Below are 20,081 nucleotides of genomic sequence, written 5' to 3' on the forward strand. Positions count from 1 at the left end.
GCTTTGGTAGGTAAACCGTTTCTTCCTCCTGTAAGCCCTTTGTTTTATCACATTCTCAACTCTCTGCTTGCTTCCACAATACTATGTGCAACCCTCCCTGACGTTTATTTTTTATGTGCTGACACATTCACTGTCATCTCGGTTAAAAATGTCCTGTGGTCTGGTAGGGCTTCACGCTCTTCCCTCCCCCTCACTCTCAGTCTTATATTATTCATCAGGATTCCTTTAGAAGCGACACTCTCCTTAAAGCAAATTCACCCCTCTGCTTTGCGTTTGTTACACCTTAGCCCAGTCCCTGAGGCAGCAGATGTAGAGAAAGAAAGAGTGAGTTCAGTGTGTGTGTGTGTGTGTGTGTGTGTGTGTGTGTGTGTGTGTGTGTGTGTGTGTGTGTGTGTGTGTGTGTGTGTGTGTGTGTGCGTGTGCGTGTGTGTGTGTGGGAGAGAGTAAAAAATGTGAGGAAAATGCTGAGATGACAGTGTGTGCTTGCATGTGTGCGTGAGAGAGAGAAAGAGTGTGAGAGCATTCGTGTGTGTCTATGTGTACCAGTGTGTTGTTAGTCGGCCAATCAGAGCACCACTCCAGAGCTGCAGCAGGCAAGTGAGGCAGCAACCTGGCGGATTGGGGAGATGACTCCACTGAGGTGGATTGGGAGCAGCAGTAGACAGATAGGGTAGAATCTGTTCACAGCTCACTGTTCACATACCTTATCATCTGTTTGGAGAAGAAAGGTAAGGGCAAATTGTTCAGCACTTTCAATCCATCTCTCTCTCTCTGTTGTCATAGCTTTCACATCTGCTATGGTCTGTCGTGCTACTGCTGCTGCCTCTGCTGTTGGATCCTCTGAAGCTGCTTTTGCCTGTGGTGAGCGCTGCTACTGTGAAAAAGTGTGAGTTCATTTATGTTTTATTCACGCTGCTTCAGAGCCTCTCTATACGGCCAGGGAAATGCAAGAATGAGATCCCTGCTGCCATATTTTCAATTGTTTTATTGTTTGAGCTTTATTGGAGGTGTCCTTTTTATTATCACCAAGGTATATATCAAATTACCATAGTACTTTTCATAGGTCCAGCTCTCAGATGGAACTAAACAGGAGAGTGGAATCCTGTGGAATAATTTCACTGCTCCATGATCAATTCACTGCAGTCTAGCAATTGGCTGTGTTAGTGCCTCAAAATATGTAACTGGCTAAAGAACAAGAAAATATGTGATGGTTCTGCTGAAAAATATCCACCTAATGTGTAGAGGAAGGGTTGAATTTCTGCAGGTGCTGATTTGTATAGAATACATAAGGGTGTATGTAGGCTGCTATTCTAAAATGTAATATAGTGTCTTTGTCAGCTGCAGCTCATTACCTTATGATTAGAGAGATCCATGCTAAATGTATGCATAATTCCCTCCATTGAAATGCCAAAGGAATTCTCCTGAGTTCTATTTGATCCAGAGGGGGGAAGGTTTAAAAGACTCACTGGGACAGTCTGTCTCTGCTAGCTACTTTAGTAGATACCTCTTCACTAATGCCTTATGCAGTAGGGGATGTCAATGACTCAATGTGCCAGACCCACGTCAAGCTTTCCCTTGAGTCATTCTCTGTATACTGCTAATCCTGTAATGAGCAGTCATTCTCACCGTCCTCTCCTGAGATTTACTAAAACTCCACAAGGGGTGGTCTTTCCTCCTTTCCTCGTCCTCCAGTCTCCACAGAGGGAAGAGGATACAGGAAGCCAAGTCAAGTGAGATTCTTGGTGGGGAGCAAAAACCACCTGCTTGGTTTTGTAGATCTCAAACCCTGAGAGATGAGTCTTGTGAAAGACATATTTGTGCTAATCTCATTTGACCAGTATGTGGTGCATTCATGTTGGTCCTGTAATGTCTTACTCCCACTATAACCAGCGTTGTCAGTGAAGATAGTTTATGGTTGTCTACAGAAATACCTCAAAATGTCATTGTTGCCAAACTTCCAACAACAAGCAGGATGTAGCATTTACAGAGATTTTGTCTTTGCTGAGTGCAATTGTTATCAGATCTTGTAAACAAATGGCCAGATGAACAAAACACAACAGACCTTTGTCTTGAAAAGACCTACAGTATAAACATCCAAATATAAAGCTGCACTTACAGCAAGGCAAGGGTCCAAGCTTTTGAGCATAAAAGTAGTAAGCTGAGTTTGTGTATTTGAGGTTAAGCCCAGCTAGCTACTGTATCCTCCAGTAGCCTAGTGTTGAGGGCAATGCCCTGACATGCCCGAAGCTGTGTTAGCTAGTGACTTGATATTGAAGTGCAAGGCCAGCCTTCTCAGTCATAGATACTGTAGTGAAGTGACCAGTAATTGTATTTCTCTAGCATACATCTAATTTTATGTTGCTGGCTTGGGATAGGTAAAATCTATTTTCAGGCTAGTAGCTGATTTAGCTAGTTAGCTGTAAGCTACAGATTGGCTTAGCTGTACAGCATGGCTAAGTATAATTAAAATCATAATTATCCTTAGAGTCCGACATGACTCTTGAACTTAGTGCAGGAGAAAAAGGGGAGGCATATGCATAGGTCTAAGCTACAGTTCACAACTCGTCATAATGTAAGCCACGGCCTCAGATGTAGTCTCAAGGTCCACAGAGTATTTCTCTCCAATTAGCATCATAATTAGCAACATTAGAAACTAATCAATTGCTAATCTGTTTTGTGGCCCTCAACTAATCAGAATGAATAGTTGCAACACCCTTACCCTTGAATTGCATACAAGGACAATCAATTAACTATTTTCTATTTAAAAAATCCTGGTATATTTGTAGAAAATATTGGATATTTGATTCATATGCTGTTAGCCTGGAATCATGTTTAGCCATACTACAAAAGACAGATGTGGGTGTTTTCAGGGTAGAAGTTTCCTATTTCCTGAAATTGAGCGTAGAGAGAGAACCTGCAGAGCAATATCCACTATATTTCAATGACAGTTATCTGTAGCTACATGTATTTCTGCTGACACTCTTAACTCAACCATGTTGAGGGATGTAGCAATAGAATGAATCTCCTGTGTGAACCTAATGCTTATAGCAACAATTGCCCATGCTACAGTGCCTTCAGAAAGTTTACATACCCCTTGACTTATTCCACCTTTTTGTTGTGTTACAGCTTGAATTCAAATGTTATTAAATACAGTCGAAGTCGGAAGTTTACGTACACCTTAGGCAAATACATTTAAACTCCGTTTTTCACAATTCCTGACATTTAATCAGAGTAAAAATTCCTGGTCTAAGGTCAGTTAGGATCACCACTTAATTTTAAGAATGTGAAATGTCAGAATAATAGTAGAGAGAATTATTTATTTCAGCTTTTATTTCTTTAATCACATTCCCAGTGGGTCAGAAGTTTACATACACTCAATTAGTATTTGGTAGCATTGCCTTTGAATTGTTTAACTTGGGTCAAATATTTCAGGTTCCTTCCACAAGCTTCCCACAATAAGTTGGGTGAATTTTGGCCCATTCCTCCTGACAGAGCTGGTGTAACTGAGTCAGGTTTGTAGGCCTCCTTGCTCACACACCCTTTTTCAGTTCTGCCCACACATTTTCTATAGGATTGAGGTCAGGGCTTTGTGCTGGCCACTCCAATACCTTGACTTTGTAGTCCTTAAGCCATTTTGCCACAACTTTGGAAGTATGCTTGGGGTCATTGTTCATTTGGAAGACCCATTTGCAAACCAGCTTTAACATCTGATGTCTTGAGATGTTGCTTCAATATATCCACATAATTTTCATTCTTCATAATGCCATCTATTTTGTGACGTGCAACAGTTCCCCCCTGCAGCAAAGCACCCCCAAAATATGATGCTGCCACCCCGTGCTTCACGGTTGGGATCGTGTTCATCGGCTTACAAGCCTCCCCCTTTTTCCTTCAAACATAACAATGGTCATTATGGCCAACCAGTTCTATTTTTGTTTCTTCAGAGCATAGGACATTTCTCCAAAAAGTACGATCTTTGTGCACATGTGCAGTTGCAAAACGTAGTCTGGATTTGTTATGGTGGTTTTGGAGCAGTGGCTTCTTCCTTGCTGAGTGGCCTTTCAGGTTATGTCGATATAGGACTTGTTTTACTGTGGATATAGATACTTTTGTACCTGTTTCCTCCAGCATCTTCACGGGGTCCTTTACTGTTGTTCTGGGATTGATTTGCACTTTTCACGCCAAAGTACGTTCATCTCTGAACGGCATGATGGCTGCGTGGTCCCATGGTGTTTATACTTGCGTACTATTGTTTGTACAGATGAACGTGGTACCTTCAGACGTTTGGAAATTGCTCCCAAGGATGAACCAGACTTCTGTGGATGTCTACAACTTTTTTTCTGAGGTTTTGGAAAATTTATTTTGATTTTCCCATGATGTCAAGCAAAGAGGCACTGAGTTTGTAGGTAGGCCTTGAAATACATCCCAGGTACACCTCCAATTGAATCAAATTATGTCAATTAGCCAATCAGAAGCTTCTAAAGCCATGACATCATTTTCTGGAATTATCCAAGCTCTTTAAAGGCACAGCCAACTTAGTGTATGTAAACTCTGATCACTGGAATTGTGATACAGTGAATTGTAAGTGAAATCATCTTTCTGTAAACAATTGTTGAATTACTTGTGGCATGCACAAAGTTGATGTCCTAATCGACTTGCCAAAACTATAGTTTGTTAACAAAAAATGTGTGGAGTGGTTGAAAAACTAGTTTTAATGACTCCAACCTAAGGAAATGTAAACTTCCAACTTCAAGTGTATATGTTTTTTCTCACCATCTACACAAAATACCCCATAATGACAGAGTACAATTTTTTTTTCAAATGTATTGAAATTGAAATACAGAAATATCTCATTTACATAAGTATTCCCACGCCTGAGTCAATACTTTGTAGAAGCGCCTTTGACAGCGATTACAGCTGTGAGTCTTTCTAGGTAGGTCTCTAAGAGTTTTTCACACCTAGATTGTGCAATATTTATATTTACATTCTTCAAGACTTGGCACATTGGTTGTTGGTCATTGGTAGACAACCATTTTCAGGTCTTGCCTTAGATCTTCAAGTAGATTTAAGTCAAAATTGTAACTTGGCCACTCACGAAACTTCACTGTCTTCTTGGTAAGCAACTCCAGTGTAGATTTGGCCTTGTGTTTTAGGTTATTGTCCTGCTGAAATGTGAACTCATCTCCCAGTGTCTGGTGGAAAGCAGACTGAACCATGATGCATGTTTTGAAATATGTGTATAATACAAATATGCTTCCTTCTTTTTGCTCTGTCAATTAGGTTAGTATTGTGGAGTTACTACAATGTTGTTGATCCATCCTCAGTTTTCTCCTGTCACAGCCATTAAACTCTGTCGCTGTTTTAAAGTCACCTTTGGCCTCATGGTGAAATCCTTGAGCGGTTTTCTTCCTCTCTGGCAACTGAGTTAGGAAGGATGCCTGTATCTTTGTAGTGACTGGGTGTATTGATACACCATCCAAAGCCTAATTAATAACTTCAGCATGCTCAAAGGGATATTCAATGTCTGCTTTTTAAAATGTTCCCAATTACCAATAGGTGCCCTTCTTTGCGAGTCATTGGAAAACCTCCCTGGTCTTTCTGGTTGAGTCAGTGTTTGAAATTCATTGCTTGACTGAGGGACCGTACAGCTAATTGTATGTGTGGGGTACAGTAACAAGGTAGTCATTCAAAAATAAATTTAAAATCTATTTTGGCACACAGAGTGAATCCATGCAACTTATTATGTGACTTGTTAAGCAAATGTTTACTTCTGAACTTATTTAGGCTTGCCATAACCAAGGTGTTAAATACTTATTGACTTACAACATTTCAGCTTTTCATTGTTAATTCATTTGTAAAAAATTGGAAATACATAATCCCACTTTGACATTATGGGGAATTGTGTGTAGGCCAGCGACAAATCATCTAGATGTAATCTATTTTAAATGCAGGCTGTAACACAACAAAATGTGGAAAAAGTCAAAGGGTGTGAAAACCTCTGAAGGCAATGTATATATTTCTGTCCATTATATACTGTATATATACGTTATAAAGTGGGTGAAACAGTATGTGAACATTATCAAAGTGAGCAATGTTCAATAACTCCATGTACTGTATACTGAACAAAAATATTAATGCAACATGGAACAAGATTTTACTGAGTTACAGTTCATATAAGACATTTTGGGACCTAATCTGTGGATTTCACATGATTGGGAATAAAGATATGCATCTGTTGGTCACAGATACTTTACAAAAATAATAGGGGCGTGAATCAGAAAACCAGCCAGTATCTCATGCAGCGTGACACATCTCCTTCGCATAGATTTGATCAGGCTGTTGATTGTGGCCTGTCTAATGTTGTCCCACTCCTCTTCAATGGCTGTGTGAAGTTGCTGGATATTGGCGGGAACTGGAATACGCTGTCGTACATGTCAGTTCAGAACATCCCAAACATGCTTAATGGGTGACATGTCTGGTGAGTATGCAAGCCATGGAAGAACTTGGACATTTTCAGCTTCCAGGAATTGTGTACAGATCCTTGTGACATGGGGCCGTGCGTTATCATGCTGAAACATGAGGTGATGGCACGCCAATGGGCTTCAGGATCTCATCACGTTATCTCTGTGCATTCAAATTCCCCTCGATAAAAAGCAATTGTGTTCTTTGTCCATACCTTATGCCTGCCCATACCATAACCACATCGCCACCATGTGCACTCTGTTCACAACATTGACATCAGAAACCGCACGCCCACACAATGCCATACACGCCGTCTGCCATCTGCCTGCTACAGTTGAAACCAGGTTTCATCCATGAAGAGCACAGTTCTCCAGCATGCCAGTGGCCACACAGATGAGTTTCCATTAGACGGTTTCAAACTGTTTGTGCATTAATTCTTCGGTTGTGCAAACCCACAGCTTCATCAGAAGAAATAAGAAACCGGCACACTGTTCTTGCTAGTATCACTGCTCTTTAATAAGCTTTACATATCGGCCTCAAGGCCTTTGTCAGAGCCCATTGTGAGTTTTTTTAATTAGCTCCCTTTTGTAGACATAGCTCCATGGATGCATTGAATAGATGGGGGTGGAGCTATGTCTACATAAGGGAGCTAATTGAAAAAAGGCACAAAAGCTCTGACAAAGGCCTTGAGGCCGATACGTAAAGCTTATTAAAGAGCAGTGATACTAGCAAGAGCAGTTTCTTCTTTTTTCTCATCTTATTCAAGAGTTACCATGCACCTGCAACACAGATAGCTCAGATGTGAGAGTGGCTATAGAATTTTGAATCAGCTGTCCAGGTGACTGGTCTCAGTGACCCGGGTGAAGAAGTAGGATGTGGAGGTCCTGGGCTGGCATGGTTACACGTGGTCTGTGGTTGTGAGGCCAATTGGACGTACTGACAAATTCTCTAAAATGCCATTGGAGGCGGCTTATGGTCGAGAAATTAACATTAACATTGACAACAGCTCTGGTTGACATCCCTGCAGTCAGCTTGTCAATTGCACGCTCCTTTAAAACTTGAGATATCGGTGACATTGTGTTGTGTGACAAAACATTTTAGAGTGGCCTTTTAATGCCCCCAGCACAAGGTGCACCTGTGTAATGATCATGCCGTTTGATAAGCTTCTTGATAAGCCACACCTGTTAGGTGGATGGATCATCTTGGCAAAGGAGAAATGCTCACTAAAAGGCATGTGAAGAAATGTGTGAGAAATAAGCTCTTTGTCCATCTGGAACATTTATTTTATTTCAGCTCATGGAACATGGGACCAACATTTTACATGTTGGATTTATGTTCTTGTTCAGTATACATAGGGCAGCTGTCTCTATGGTGCATGGTAGAGTACTGGGTGGTAGCTGGCTAGAACAGTGACTAAGGTTCAGAGCAGGGTTGGCTAGTGGTGATTATTTAACAGTCTGATGGCCTGGAGATAGAAGCTGTTTCTCAGTCTCTCAGTCCCAGCTTCAATGCACCTGCCATGTGTCCACCTTCTAGACGGTAACAGGGTGAACAGGACGTGGCTCGGGTAGCTGAGGTCTTTAATGATCTTCTTGACCTTCCTGTGACACCGGGTGCTGTAGATGTCCTGGACGGCGGGCAGTATGCCCCAGTTGATCCGTTCGGCTGACTGCACCACCCCCTGGAGAGCCCTGCATTTGTAGATGTTGCAATTGCCATACCAGGGGGTGATACAACCCGAAGGGATGCTCTCAATGGTGCATTATGGAAGTTTGTGAGGGTCTTAGGGGCCAAGCCACATTTCTTCAGCCTCCTGAGATTGAAGAGGCACTGATGTGAGTTACTGCTGTGCCTTCTTCACCACGTTGTCTGTGCACAGGGACCATTTCAGTTTGTCAGTGATGTGCACACTAAGGAACTTGAAGCTTTTGACCCTCCCCACTGTGGCCCTGTCAATGTGGATGGGCAAGTGCTCTTGTTGCTGTGTCCTGTAGTCCACAATCAGTTCCTTGTTTTGTTGACGTTGAGGGGGAGGTTATTTTCCTGGAACGACTCTCACCACCTCCCTGTAGGCTGTCTCATTGTTGTTGATAATCAGGCCTACCACTGTTGTGTCGTCAGCAAACTTTATGATTGAGGTGGAGAAGTGAGTGGCCCCACAGTCATAGGTAAACAGGGAGTACAAGAGGGGGCTGAGCACGCAACCCTGTGAGGCCCCCATGTTGAAGATCGGTGTGGCAGAGATGTTGTTACTTACCTTCACCCCTTGGGTTCAGTGTGTCAGGAAGTCCAGGACCCAGTTGCACAGGGAGGGGTTCAGAGTCAGGGCCCTGAGCTTAGTGATCAGCTTGGAGGGTACTATGGTGTTGAAGACTGAGCTGTAGCCACACGCATGGATAGTTATTGATTGATGTGAACATCACCCTAATGGTGTCACAAGTTTAAATTAATTGTTTTCTGTAGTTAATGATTAGAAAATGTAAAATCTGTTTCTGAATGTATGCAGTATTTGCAATACACAAATACTGGAATGTGTGTGCTTGAACGGTGTTGCACATCCAGGTAACATGGAAAGGCACTATCACTGACCCACCAGTGCTCTTTTCATGCTCACTTGACAAATTAAGCTTCAAATTGAGCCTAATGTAAAGACAAGGCACGAGCGGCAGAACGGTCAAATGAAATTATTTTATAATTGCAGTAAGTACTAGTGATATTCAGTTAGAATGAGGACAGCCACCCTTTTATAACATGGAATTTCATAGACATGGACTGCTGTTGGAATATGCATTGGGAATGGGATCATGCATTTGTGAAGGCTAAAGATGTTATGTAGCAGTGTACTTTCAGTATACCTGCTTTTCACTCTCCACTTCCCATCACAGAGAAATCCTAATTTGTATCTACAATACTATACTGTATGTGGTGCGTGGGTGGTATTGTAGAAAAACATACAAACACATAATTCAAGAAAACATGCAACACTAGCCCATGCTATAGGTTGACAAATAACACAAATTAAGCCATGAATCATTTCAAGGATGGTCACACACATCCTTGTTGTTGTCATTGCACAATTAACTGTGCTTCACGTATAATCTGTTGTTATTGGTCTTTTGACATTTCAGAGTTAGTTTGTATTATTGCAATGCAGACATAGAAACAAAGAAGACGTAACCATAGCATCCATTGACAAGCCTCTGTGCCGCCTCACATCAAACATTTATCACTTGCAAATTGTTTGTGTTGGACTGTTTTTCGACTAAGCTTGGCTGGTACTCTGCTGACAGGTGGACTGATTGAAGGTTTGTGGAAATGCATCAGAAAATAGCACAGTTGTGTAACAAATCAAAACCTAAGGAAAGGAAATCACAAAATGCTTTCCTGAGTGGCAGAGGCATAACAAGTCGTGTCACATGTGCTGTATATATACTTCTTTATTTTACAGAGTGATATGTTTTTACCCAGATTGTTTTCTCACACAAAATATAGAAATAACTGAATCATTCAAAAGTATTTAAAGTACAATATTAACAGCAACTGGAAGTTAGAACCACATCTCTGCTTGTGTGAGGGTGTTTACCAAGTGACAAATGTTCTGCAAGAGTGTAGAGTAGATTGTGAGAATCAAATGCTCTTAAGCAGCTTGTCATTGTAATATACTCTGACAAAGACTGCAGAAAATAATGTCCTCAAAATGCTATTATGGCCTATGGAGATACAGTTGTGGCTCTCCTGCTTTCAAAAAGCCATTTTAAAATGGATGTCTTTCGGGTGTGAGGTATGACAGAGACAACTTAGCCTTTTCAGCTCAGACTCAGCAGTGTAGTTTTGAATCCTCTGGCTTGCATCCGAAGCAGACAGAAATACTCAATTGATACACACAGTGGAAATTGACTCTCAGAAATCAGGTCAAAATGAGAAAAGAACATTGTGGAAAAGAATATTGTGCTTCTATAAATGAGTCAAAGTGTAATATCGGAGTAGTCATTCCATCAAACTGCATTAGGGGATTTCACAGCAAGAAAAACATGACTCATTATTCCTGTTTCCTTAATATCGTTTCTTCTTATCTTTTCAAGGGGAAACAACACGGCAGCCTGCTCAGACCAGACCACTCATGAAATCTCCTGAGGATCCTCTGAGCAAATGAACAACTAGCTCTTTTCCCCTCTGTCCAACATGGAAATTAACCTTGGTTCTAATCCCTAGTGGACAGACTGAAATAAACCATGGACTTTAGGAGAAATCTCTGGACTGGTCTGATCTGCACCTAGTACTGTCTTACTGTCGAGACGCTGTTGTGGCCTCTTGGTACACTGTTTGCCAAGGTACAGTGGAGGACTTAGAGAAGCATACATTCTCTACCATGAGAATTCCTGCCACCACTGCCTGCCTCTGCCCTTTGCTGATCTGCCTGTGCTTTGTCCAGAGGAGTTATGGGATGTCCCAGCCCAGGCCCAACGTCAGAGCACCCAGGAACCAAACCAAACACCTAGACAGAGAGAAGGACGTGCACCATCGGCCCAAGAGGGGCTGGATATGGAACCAGTTCTTCGTTTTAGAGGAACATATTGGACCAGAAATCCAGCATGTTGGAAAGGTATGCTATTCATCGTCTCCTTCAATGGCATTAATTTGATGTGAGGGATTTTCATGCAAAGAGGAAAACAGTAGGCCTACATATTGCACTCCGTAGGTGGTTTTGCATAATGCAAAGTCTATGATTGCAACTGTACCTGGTTGTGCATACAGTAGCAACAGCCGTTTGAGAACAATGTTGCACCAGGTTAAGTAAGACGTACATTTACGCTTAGAGCAATTTCCTTTCTTTTGGAAAAGATTTTGAGTTTATAGCTTTAATCTCTGTTTACTTTCAGCAAACATATATACATTTCTACTCCCTATGATAAATAATTCAAATGGGTAAGCTTATTATACAACAAAACACTGTATATACAGTTGAAGTCAGAAGTTTACATACACTTACAGTGGGGAGAACAAGTATTTGATACACTGTTGATTTTGCAGGTTTTCCCAACTTACAAGGCATGTAGAGGTCTGTAATTTTTATCATATGTACACTTCAACTGTGAGAGACGGAATGACATAAGTATTTGATACATCAGAAAAGCAGAACTTAATATTTGGTACAGAAACCTTTGTTTGCAATTACCGAGATCATACGTTTCCTGTAGTTCTTGACCAGGTTTGCACACACTGCAGCAGGGATTTTGGCCCACTCTTCCATACAGACCTTCTCCAGATCCTTCAGGTTTCGGGGCTGTCGCTGGGCAATATGAACTTTCAGCTCCCTCCAAAGATTTTCTATTGGGTTCAGGTCTGGAGACTGGCTAGGCCACTCCAGGACCTTGAGATGCTTCTTCCGGAGCCACTCCTTAGTTGCCCTGGCTGTGTGTTTCGGGTCGTTGTCATGCTGGAAGACCCAGCCACGACCCATCTTCAATGCTCTTACTGAGGGAAGGAGGTTGTTGGCCAAGATCTCGCGATACATGGCCCCATCCATCCTCCCCTCAATACGGTGCAGTCGTCCTGTCCCCTTTGCAAAAAAGCATCCCCAAAGAATGATGTTTCCACCTCCATGCTTCACGGTTGGGATGGTATTCTTGAGGTTGTACTCATCTTTCTTCTTCCTCCAAACACGGCGAGTGGAGTTTAGACCAAAAAGCTCTATTTTTGTCTCATCAGACCACATGACCTTTTCCCATTCCTCCTCTGGATCATCCAGATGGTCATTGGCAAACTTCAGACCGGCCTGGACATGCGCTGGCTTGAGCAGGGGGACCTTGCGTGCGCTGCAGGATTTTAATCCATGACGGCGTAGTGTGTTACTAATGGTTTTCTTTGACACTGTGGTCCCAGCTCTCTTCAGGTCATTGACCAGGTAGTTCTGGGCTGATCCCTCACCTTCCTCATGATCATGGATGCCCCACGAGGTGAGATCTTGCATGGAGCCACAGACGGAGGGTGATTGACCGTCATCTTGAACTTCTTCCATTTTCTAATAATTGCACCAACAGTTGTTGCCTTCTCACCAAGCTGCTTGCCTATTGTCCTGTAGCCCATCCCAGCCTTGTGCAGGTCTACAATTTTTTCCCTGATGTCCTTACACAGCCCCCTGGTCATGGCCATTGTGGAGAGGTTGGAGTCTGTTTGATTGAGTGTGTGGACAGGTGTATTTTATACAGGTAACGAGTTCAAACAGGTGCAGTTAATACAGGTAATGAGGGGAGAACAGGAGGGATTCTTAAAGAAAAACTAACAGGTCTGTGAGAGCTGGAATTCTTACTGGTGTGTAGGTGATCAAATACTTATGTCATGCAATAAAATGCAAATTAATTACTTAAAAATCATACAATGGGATTTTCTGGATTTTGTTTTAGATTCCGTCTCTCACAGTTGAAGTGTACCTATGATCAAAATTACAGACTACATGCTTTGTAAGTAGGAAAACCTGCAAAATCGGCAGTGTATCAAATACTTGTTCTCCCCACTGTAGGTTGGAGTCATTAAAACTAGATTTTCAACCACTCCACAAATTTCTAGTTAAAAAACTATAGCTTTGGCAAGTCGGTTAGGACATCTACTTTGTTCATGACACAAGTAATTTTTGTGTAACAATTGTTTCACTTATAATTCACTGTATCACCATTCCAGTGGTCAGAAGTTTACATACACTAAGTTGACTGTGCCTTTAAACAGCTTGGAAAATTCCAGAAAATGATGTCATGGCTTTAGAAACTTCTGATAGGCTAATTGACATAATTTGAGTCAATTGGAGGTGTACCTGTGGATGTATTTCAAGGCCTACCTTCAAACTCAGTGCCTCTTTGCTTGACATCATGGGGAAATCAAAAGAAATCGGCCAAGAAATCAGCCAAAAATTGCAAATCAATCGCACAACAATAGCTGTGAAGATGCTGAAGGAAACAGGTACAAAAGTATCTATATCCACAGTAAAACAAATCGACAGAACCTAAAAGGCTGCTCAGCAAGGAAGAGGCCACTGCTCCAAAACTGCCATAAAAAAGCCAGGTCTATGGTTTGCAACTGCACATGGGGACAAAAATTGTACTTTATGGAGAAATGTCCTCTGGTCTGATGAAACAAAATTAGAACTGTTTGGCCATATTGACCATCATTATGTTTGGAGAAAAAGGGGGAGGCTTGCAAGCCGAAGAACACGATCCCAACCGTGAAGCACAGGGGTGGCCGAATCCTGTTGTTGAGGTGCTTTGCTGCAAGATAAAATAATAAATAAATAAACGATCACGAATATCCTACCAACGGGACACTGAAATATCCTACGTTTCACGGAATCGTGGCTGAATGACGACATGGATATTCATCTAGCGGGATATACACTGTACCGGCAAGATAGAACAGAAAACTCCGGTAAGACGAGGGGGGGCGGTCTGTGCATATTTGTAAACAACAGCTGATGCACGAAATCTAAGGAAGTCTCTAGATTTGCTCGCCTGAAGTAGATAAATTGCAGGCCCCACTACTTGCCTAGAGAGTTTTCAGCTATACTTTTCGTGGCTGTTTATGTACCACCACAGACACAGAGGCTGGCACGAAGACTGCACTCAGTCAGTTGTATAAGGAAATAAGCAAACAGGAAACCACTCACCAAGAGGCGGCGCTCCTAGTGGCAGGAGACTTTAATGCGGGGAAACTTAAATCAGTTCCACCAAATTTCTATCAACATGTTAAATGTGCAACCAGAGGGAAAACAATTCTAGATCACCTGTACTCCACACACAGAGACGCATACAAAGCTCTCCCTCGCCCTCCATTTGGTAAATCCGACCACAACTCTATCCTCCTGATTTCTGCTTACAAGCACAAATTAAAGCAGGAAGCACCAGTGTCTCGGTCTATAAAAAAAGTGGTCAGATGGAGCAGATGCTAAACTACAGGACTGTTTTGCTACCACAGACTGGAACATGTTCCGGGATTCTTCTGATGGTTTTGAGGGGTACACCACATCAGTCATTGGCTTTATCAATAAGTGCATCGAGGACGTCGTCCCCACAGTGACTGTACGTACATACCCCAAACAGAAGCCATGGATTACAGGCAACATTCGCACTGAGCTAAAGGGTAGAGCTGCCGCTTTCAAGGTGTGGGACTCTAACCGGGAAGCTTACAAGAAATCCTGCTATGCCCTGCGACGAACCATCAAACAGGCAAAGCGTCAATATAGGGCTAAGATTGAATCACTCTATACCAGCTCCAACGTTCATTTTATGTGACAGGGCTTGCAAATTATTACAGACTACAAAGGGAAGCACAGCCGCGAGCGGCCCAGTGACACGAGCCTACCAGATGAGCTAAATCACTTCTATGTTCGCTTCGAGGCAAGCAACACTGAGGCATGATTGAGAGCATCAGCTTTTCCGGACAACTGTGTGGTCAACATACACAAGGCTGTGAGGCCAGATGGATTACCAGGACGTGTGCTCCGGGCATGTGCTGACCAACTGGCAGGTGTCTTCACTGACATTTCCAACATGTGCCTGATTGAGTCTGTAATACCTACATGTTTCAAGCAGACCACCATAGTCCCTGTGCCCAAGAACACAAAGGCAACCTGCCTAAATGACTACAGACCCGTAGCACTCACGTCCGTAGCCATGAAGTGCTTTGAAAGGTTGGTAATGGCTCACATCAACACCATAATCCCAGACACCCTAGACCCACTCCAGTTTACATACTGCCCAAACAGATCCACAGATGATGCAATCTCTATTGCACTCCACACTGCCCTTTCCCATCTGGACAAAAGGAACACTTTCGTGAGAATGCTGTTCATTGACTACAGCTCAGTGTTCAACACCATAGTACCCTCAAAGCTCATCACTAAGCTAAGGATCCTGGGACTAAACACCTCCCTCTGCAACTGGATCCTGGACTTCCTGATGGGCCGCCCCTAGGTGGTGAGGGTAGGTAGCAACACATCTGCCACGCTTACCCTCAACACTGGAGCTCCACAGGGGTGCGTGTTTAGTCCCCTCCTGTACTCCCTGTTCACCCACAACTGCATGAGTGTATATATACTTCTGACCCACTGGGAATTTCATGAAAGAAATAAAAACTCTTATAAACTCTAAAAACTATTATTCTGACATTTCACATTCTTAAAATAAGTTATGATCCTAACTGACCTAAGACAGTGAATTTTTGCTTGGATTAAATGTTAGGAATTGTGAAAAACTGAGTTTAAATGTATTTGGCTAAGCTGTATGTAAACCTCCGTAAACTGTGCATACAGTACCAGTCAAAAATTTGGACACACTGACTCATTCCAATGGTTTTTCTTTATTTTTACTATTTTCTACATTGTAAAATAATAGCGAAAACATCTTAATGTTAAAAACTATGAAACAACACAAGAGTGTGCAAAGCTATCATCAAGGCAAAGGGTGGCTACTTTGAAGAATCTCACATATAACATATATTTGATTTGTTTAACACTTTTTGGGTTACTACATGATTCAATGGGTGCTATTTCACAGTTTTGATGTTTTCACTATTATTCTACAGTGTAGAAATTTGTAAAAAAAAATATAGAAAAACCTTTGAATGAGTAGGTGTGTCCAAACTTTTGACCTGTACTGTATGTGAATAAATCATTTTCTCTATGAATATGAATGGACATTTTTGTTGTTGTGATAAATTGGAAAGATTGTTTGTATGGTCATGGTCAGGGTAATTAATCCTTATTGAATGTGTAAATATGCCAACATTAGGGACTGAAAGCAGTGTTACCTAACTGCTTTATTATACAGCTTACCACAGGAGCCACGTCTAGTGATATTGTCTAGCAGTGGCTTCTTGAAATGCAGAAGTTATAGCAGGTGAACTAATCCACTGTGACACTGACATTGTATGACATTGACACTATGTATCAAAGGTGAGGGTTAAACTGGGGCTTGTGGGACATGTGGGATGAAAGGCTGGTAAGAGATGGCTCCAATGAATAATCCACACACACACACACACACACACACAGACATACATCCCCTGAGGGGGTGGACTGAGAGCTCACGTCACTCTCCTCAAAGATGCTGTGACAGTTGAAGTTTCATCTTCCACTGAGATGGCAACTTTTTAGGTGTTGATTTGGCAATGAGGGAAACATCAGACAATTAAGTATCATGTAGCCATTCTCAACAGCACATATGCCTACATGTATCAGCTTGATGAGTTACAGTGGGCACCACAGATCAATATGATCAGTAGAAAGTGGGATGTATTTAAATGTTGGCCAACACTTTATGACCCCATTGTTTAGACTGAAAGTCTTTCAGTGTAATACGTAAATATGTATTTTTAAATTGCTTTTGGGACAGGTGAACCTAAAGCGGTTATTCCTGATGCAGACACTGTCACTGTCCTGCATATTTTGCACATTTCCAAAGTCCACACAGACATTTCTCTGCCTCCTGTCTCCCCTTAGAGGCTCAGTCAGGATGGAGTACAAATAGTGCAGTCCAGACCTAGACAGACCTGTCCTAGAAAACTGTGCTGTACTTTTCACAGATTCAGATGTGTCAGAGTGATGAATGGATAAACCAAATATTTTTATCTGAATGATCCCAACTCTGCTCTGCTATGACTAGTTAGCTATATAGCCTTCTCCTTCATCACAGCTACTGTAGACACTGAGTGTACAAAACATTAGGAACACCTTCCTAATATTGAGTTGCACTTTTTACCCTCAGAACAGTTTCAGTTCGTTGGGACATGGACTCTAAAAGGTGTCGAAAGCTGTGTCAAGTTGGCTGGTAGTGGACCTCTACTCTGAATAGCACATACCATCTCATCCCACAGATTCTCAATTGGATTGAGATCTGGTGACTGGGCATTACATTGCAGTAAGCTGAATTCACTTTCATGTTTGTGAAACCATTCCTGGACAATCCTACGCTTGTGGCATGGGGCATTATCCTGCGGATGTTTTTAAGATGGATACACTGCTGCCATGAAGGGATGCACCTGATTGGCAATGATGTTCAGATATCCTGTGGCATTCAAACATTGATCCACTTTTATCAAGGGGCCCTGTGTGCCATGAAAACACACCCCACAACATCACACCACCAGCAGTTTACAATGTTGACATGAGGCATGATGGATGCATGCACTCATGTGGTTTACTCCTTACCCTAGTCCTCCCATCAGCGTGAAACAGCAGGAATCGAGATTCATCAGACCAGGGAATGTTTTTCCAATTCTCCAGTGGCTAGTGTTTTCGTTCCTTAGCCCACTGCATCGCAGTTTCTTGTTATTTGCTGAAAGAAGTGGAACTCTGTAAGGTTGTCGCCTGCCATACCCAAATCGTGTTAAGGTACGACGAGTTATGCATTCTTTTATGGGTCTTTGGGCACCAATATTGTACTTGACTGTTAGTTGACTAACCATAGTCCTTCTGTTGTTCTGCGCAAGTCCTTTCAGCCTCCTTTGTCCTCTTTCGTCAATGACCCATTTTCGACCACTGGCCTAACGTTGGCTGGATGTCCTTTGGGTGGTGGACCATTCTTGATACACACAGGAAACTGTTGAGTGTGAAAAACCCAGCAGCATTGCAGTTCTTGACACACTCAAACCAGTGCGCCTGGCACCTACTACCATACCTCTTTCAAAGGGACTTACATGTTGCCCAGTCACCCTCTGAATGGCACACATACACAATCCATGTCTCAATTGTCTCAAGGCATAAAAATCCTTCTTTAACAAGTCTCCTTCCCTTCATCTACACTGATTGAAGTGGATTTAACAAGTGACATCAATAAAGGATCATAGCTTTCACCTGGATTCACCTGTCATGGAAAGAGCAGGTATTCCTAATGTTTTGTACACTCACTGTATATTGTAGCTAGCTGTTCCCTGTATAGGCTAGACATGTACTGCACACTGATTGTTGAAACTACCCTTGCTTTCCTCTGATTTAGATTACAGGTTACAACCCCAGTCCACAGGCATCCCAACCTCTTATCAACCAATGGATTTGACGTGTGTTTGGTGCAGCAGAGGCCAGAGAAGGTTGATACAGCAGAGTAGCGTTCGTACTGCCGAGTCTCTCAGGCAGCTGCTAGTACCGTCACCTCTCACTGTGTGAGATTGTATGATTAAAATATCCCTTATCAGACCTCAGAGACAAAGATTACATCAAACCCTTCACCCTGGTTCACTAATGGCAAATTACTAAAACTTGGTGTACCCCCCCAATTTATAAAAGAATCTTGTCAGTGAGCTCTTGCTGCAGCATAAAATTGACCTTTCCATCATCGTGCTTCGTGTAATTTGTGGTTAGCAGAGGGGGCAGGGTCCTGATTGAATCAGGGTTCTTGGAGCGTAGGCAGTTTATCAGCCTCTGTACAAGCCTCTACCAGTGAACTTGGCAGTGTATGTGCAGACAGTTCCATGTCATTATTTAAGTGCATTCTAAATGGCATCATTATGAATATGTGTCCTCAGGTTGAAATTCAAACAAATCCCACGATAGACATGTGTAGGCTGCCTCCCGAGTGGCGCAGTGGTCTAAGGCACTGTGCTAGCTGTACCACTAGAGATCCTGGTTCGAGTCCAGGCTCTGTCGTAACCGGCCGACACCGGGAGACCCATGGGGCGGTGCACAATTGTCCCAGTTTCTCCCGGGTTAGGGGAGGGTTTGGCCGGCCGGGATGTCCTTGTCCCATCGCGCTCTAGCGAGTCCTGTGGCGGGCCGGGCACAATGCAAGCTGACTTTGGTTGTATTGTGTTTCCTCCGACACATTGGTGCGGACATTGTATCAAGAAGCAGTGCGGCTTGGCTGGGTTGTGTTTCAGAGAACGCACGCCTCTCCCGAGTCCGTATAGGAGTAGCAACTACCACTTGGAAACCACGAAAAAATGTGTAGGCTATGCGGTGTCTTTTTTGCGAACAAGGCTACTGCCTCTGTGCATACTGCACACTTGCTTCTTATTTTAAAACTGCTTCTAAAACTGGAAGCATCTTTGCCCGTTAGAGTCTATTACTGGTTGTAGTAGTAGGATTTTACAGTAGGATCTTACAGTATATAAACTGAGCCTGTTCTTCTTTCCTATAGATATGGCATTTTCCCTTGTAGGACATTTTATGAAGAAAAGGCATGCCAAGCCCAATAACTACTTCTTACACAAAGAGAGACATGAAACGCACCATATGGAAAAAGTGGACAGCAGACACATAGCCTGCACATATCATGAAATCATATCGTGCTCTGCATCTCTTCTGCAACCAGGCCCTTGGTGATGTATTACCACAGTGGCTAGTTCCATATATTTATGTATCTATCTATTCCCCCCATAGCTCCCAGACAGAGAAATGTTTTGTTATTTTATCTCTTTAAAAACGCAGGGCCTAGGGTAAGCACCAGTCATGAGCTGTAAACCCATTACCCTGCTAGTGAATAAAGGCACCATAGCGAAAGATAAACGAATGCTACTCCGTCACTGCAGGCAGGATATTCTGTGAGTGAAAGTAGTGTCATGGGCCAGTGTAAATGCTTGCGTTGGCCCAAACTTGCTGAGAACATCACAGCAGTTCCACCCACTTCCACTATATGACAACA

The 20,081-nt window shown here is 42.6% G+C and overlaps 1 protein-coding gene across 9 annotated transcripts in view; it reads left to right on the forward strand.

Annotated features, from left to right (window-relative positions):
- The first annotated feature begins 244 nt into the window (after positions 1 to 244).
- Positions 245 to 20,081, forward strand: part of cdh18a (cadherin 18, type 2a) — a 51,083-nt gene continuing 31,246 nt past the window's right edge. For 2 of the 9 annotated variants that reach the window (XM_021613326.3, XM_090182316.1), the window contains exons 1-3: positions 546 to 670; positions 784 to 886; positions 10,542 to 11,062. In XM_021613326.3, the coding sequence (XP_021469001.3) occupies positions 10,829 to 11,062 (234 nt within the window). In that variant the 5' untranslated portion in view covers positions 546 to 670; positions 784 to 886; positions 10,542 to 10,828. Of the gene's footprint in view, positions 325 to 353; positions 729 to 783; positions 887 to 10,541; positions 11,063 to 20,081 lie in introns of those variants that run through there. The other 7 variants (XM_090182314.1, XM_090182310.1, XM_090182311.1 and 4 more) reach the window with 7 other exon arrangements.

Source organism: Oncorhynchus mykiss, chromosome 8 (assembly GCF_057628025.1).
Source record: "Oncorhynchus mykiss isolate SJ-2025 chromosome 8, ASM5762802v1, whole genome shotgun sequence".
Lineage (NCBI taxonomy): Eukaryota > Metazoa > Chordata > Actinopteri > Salmoniformes > Salmonidae > Oncorhynchus > Oncorhynchus mykiss.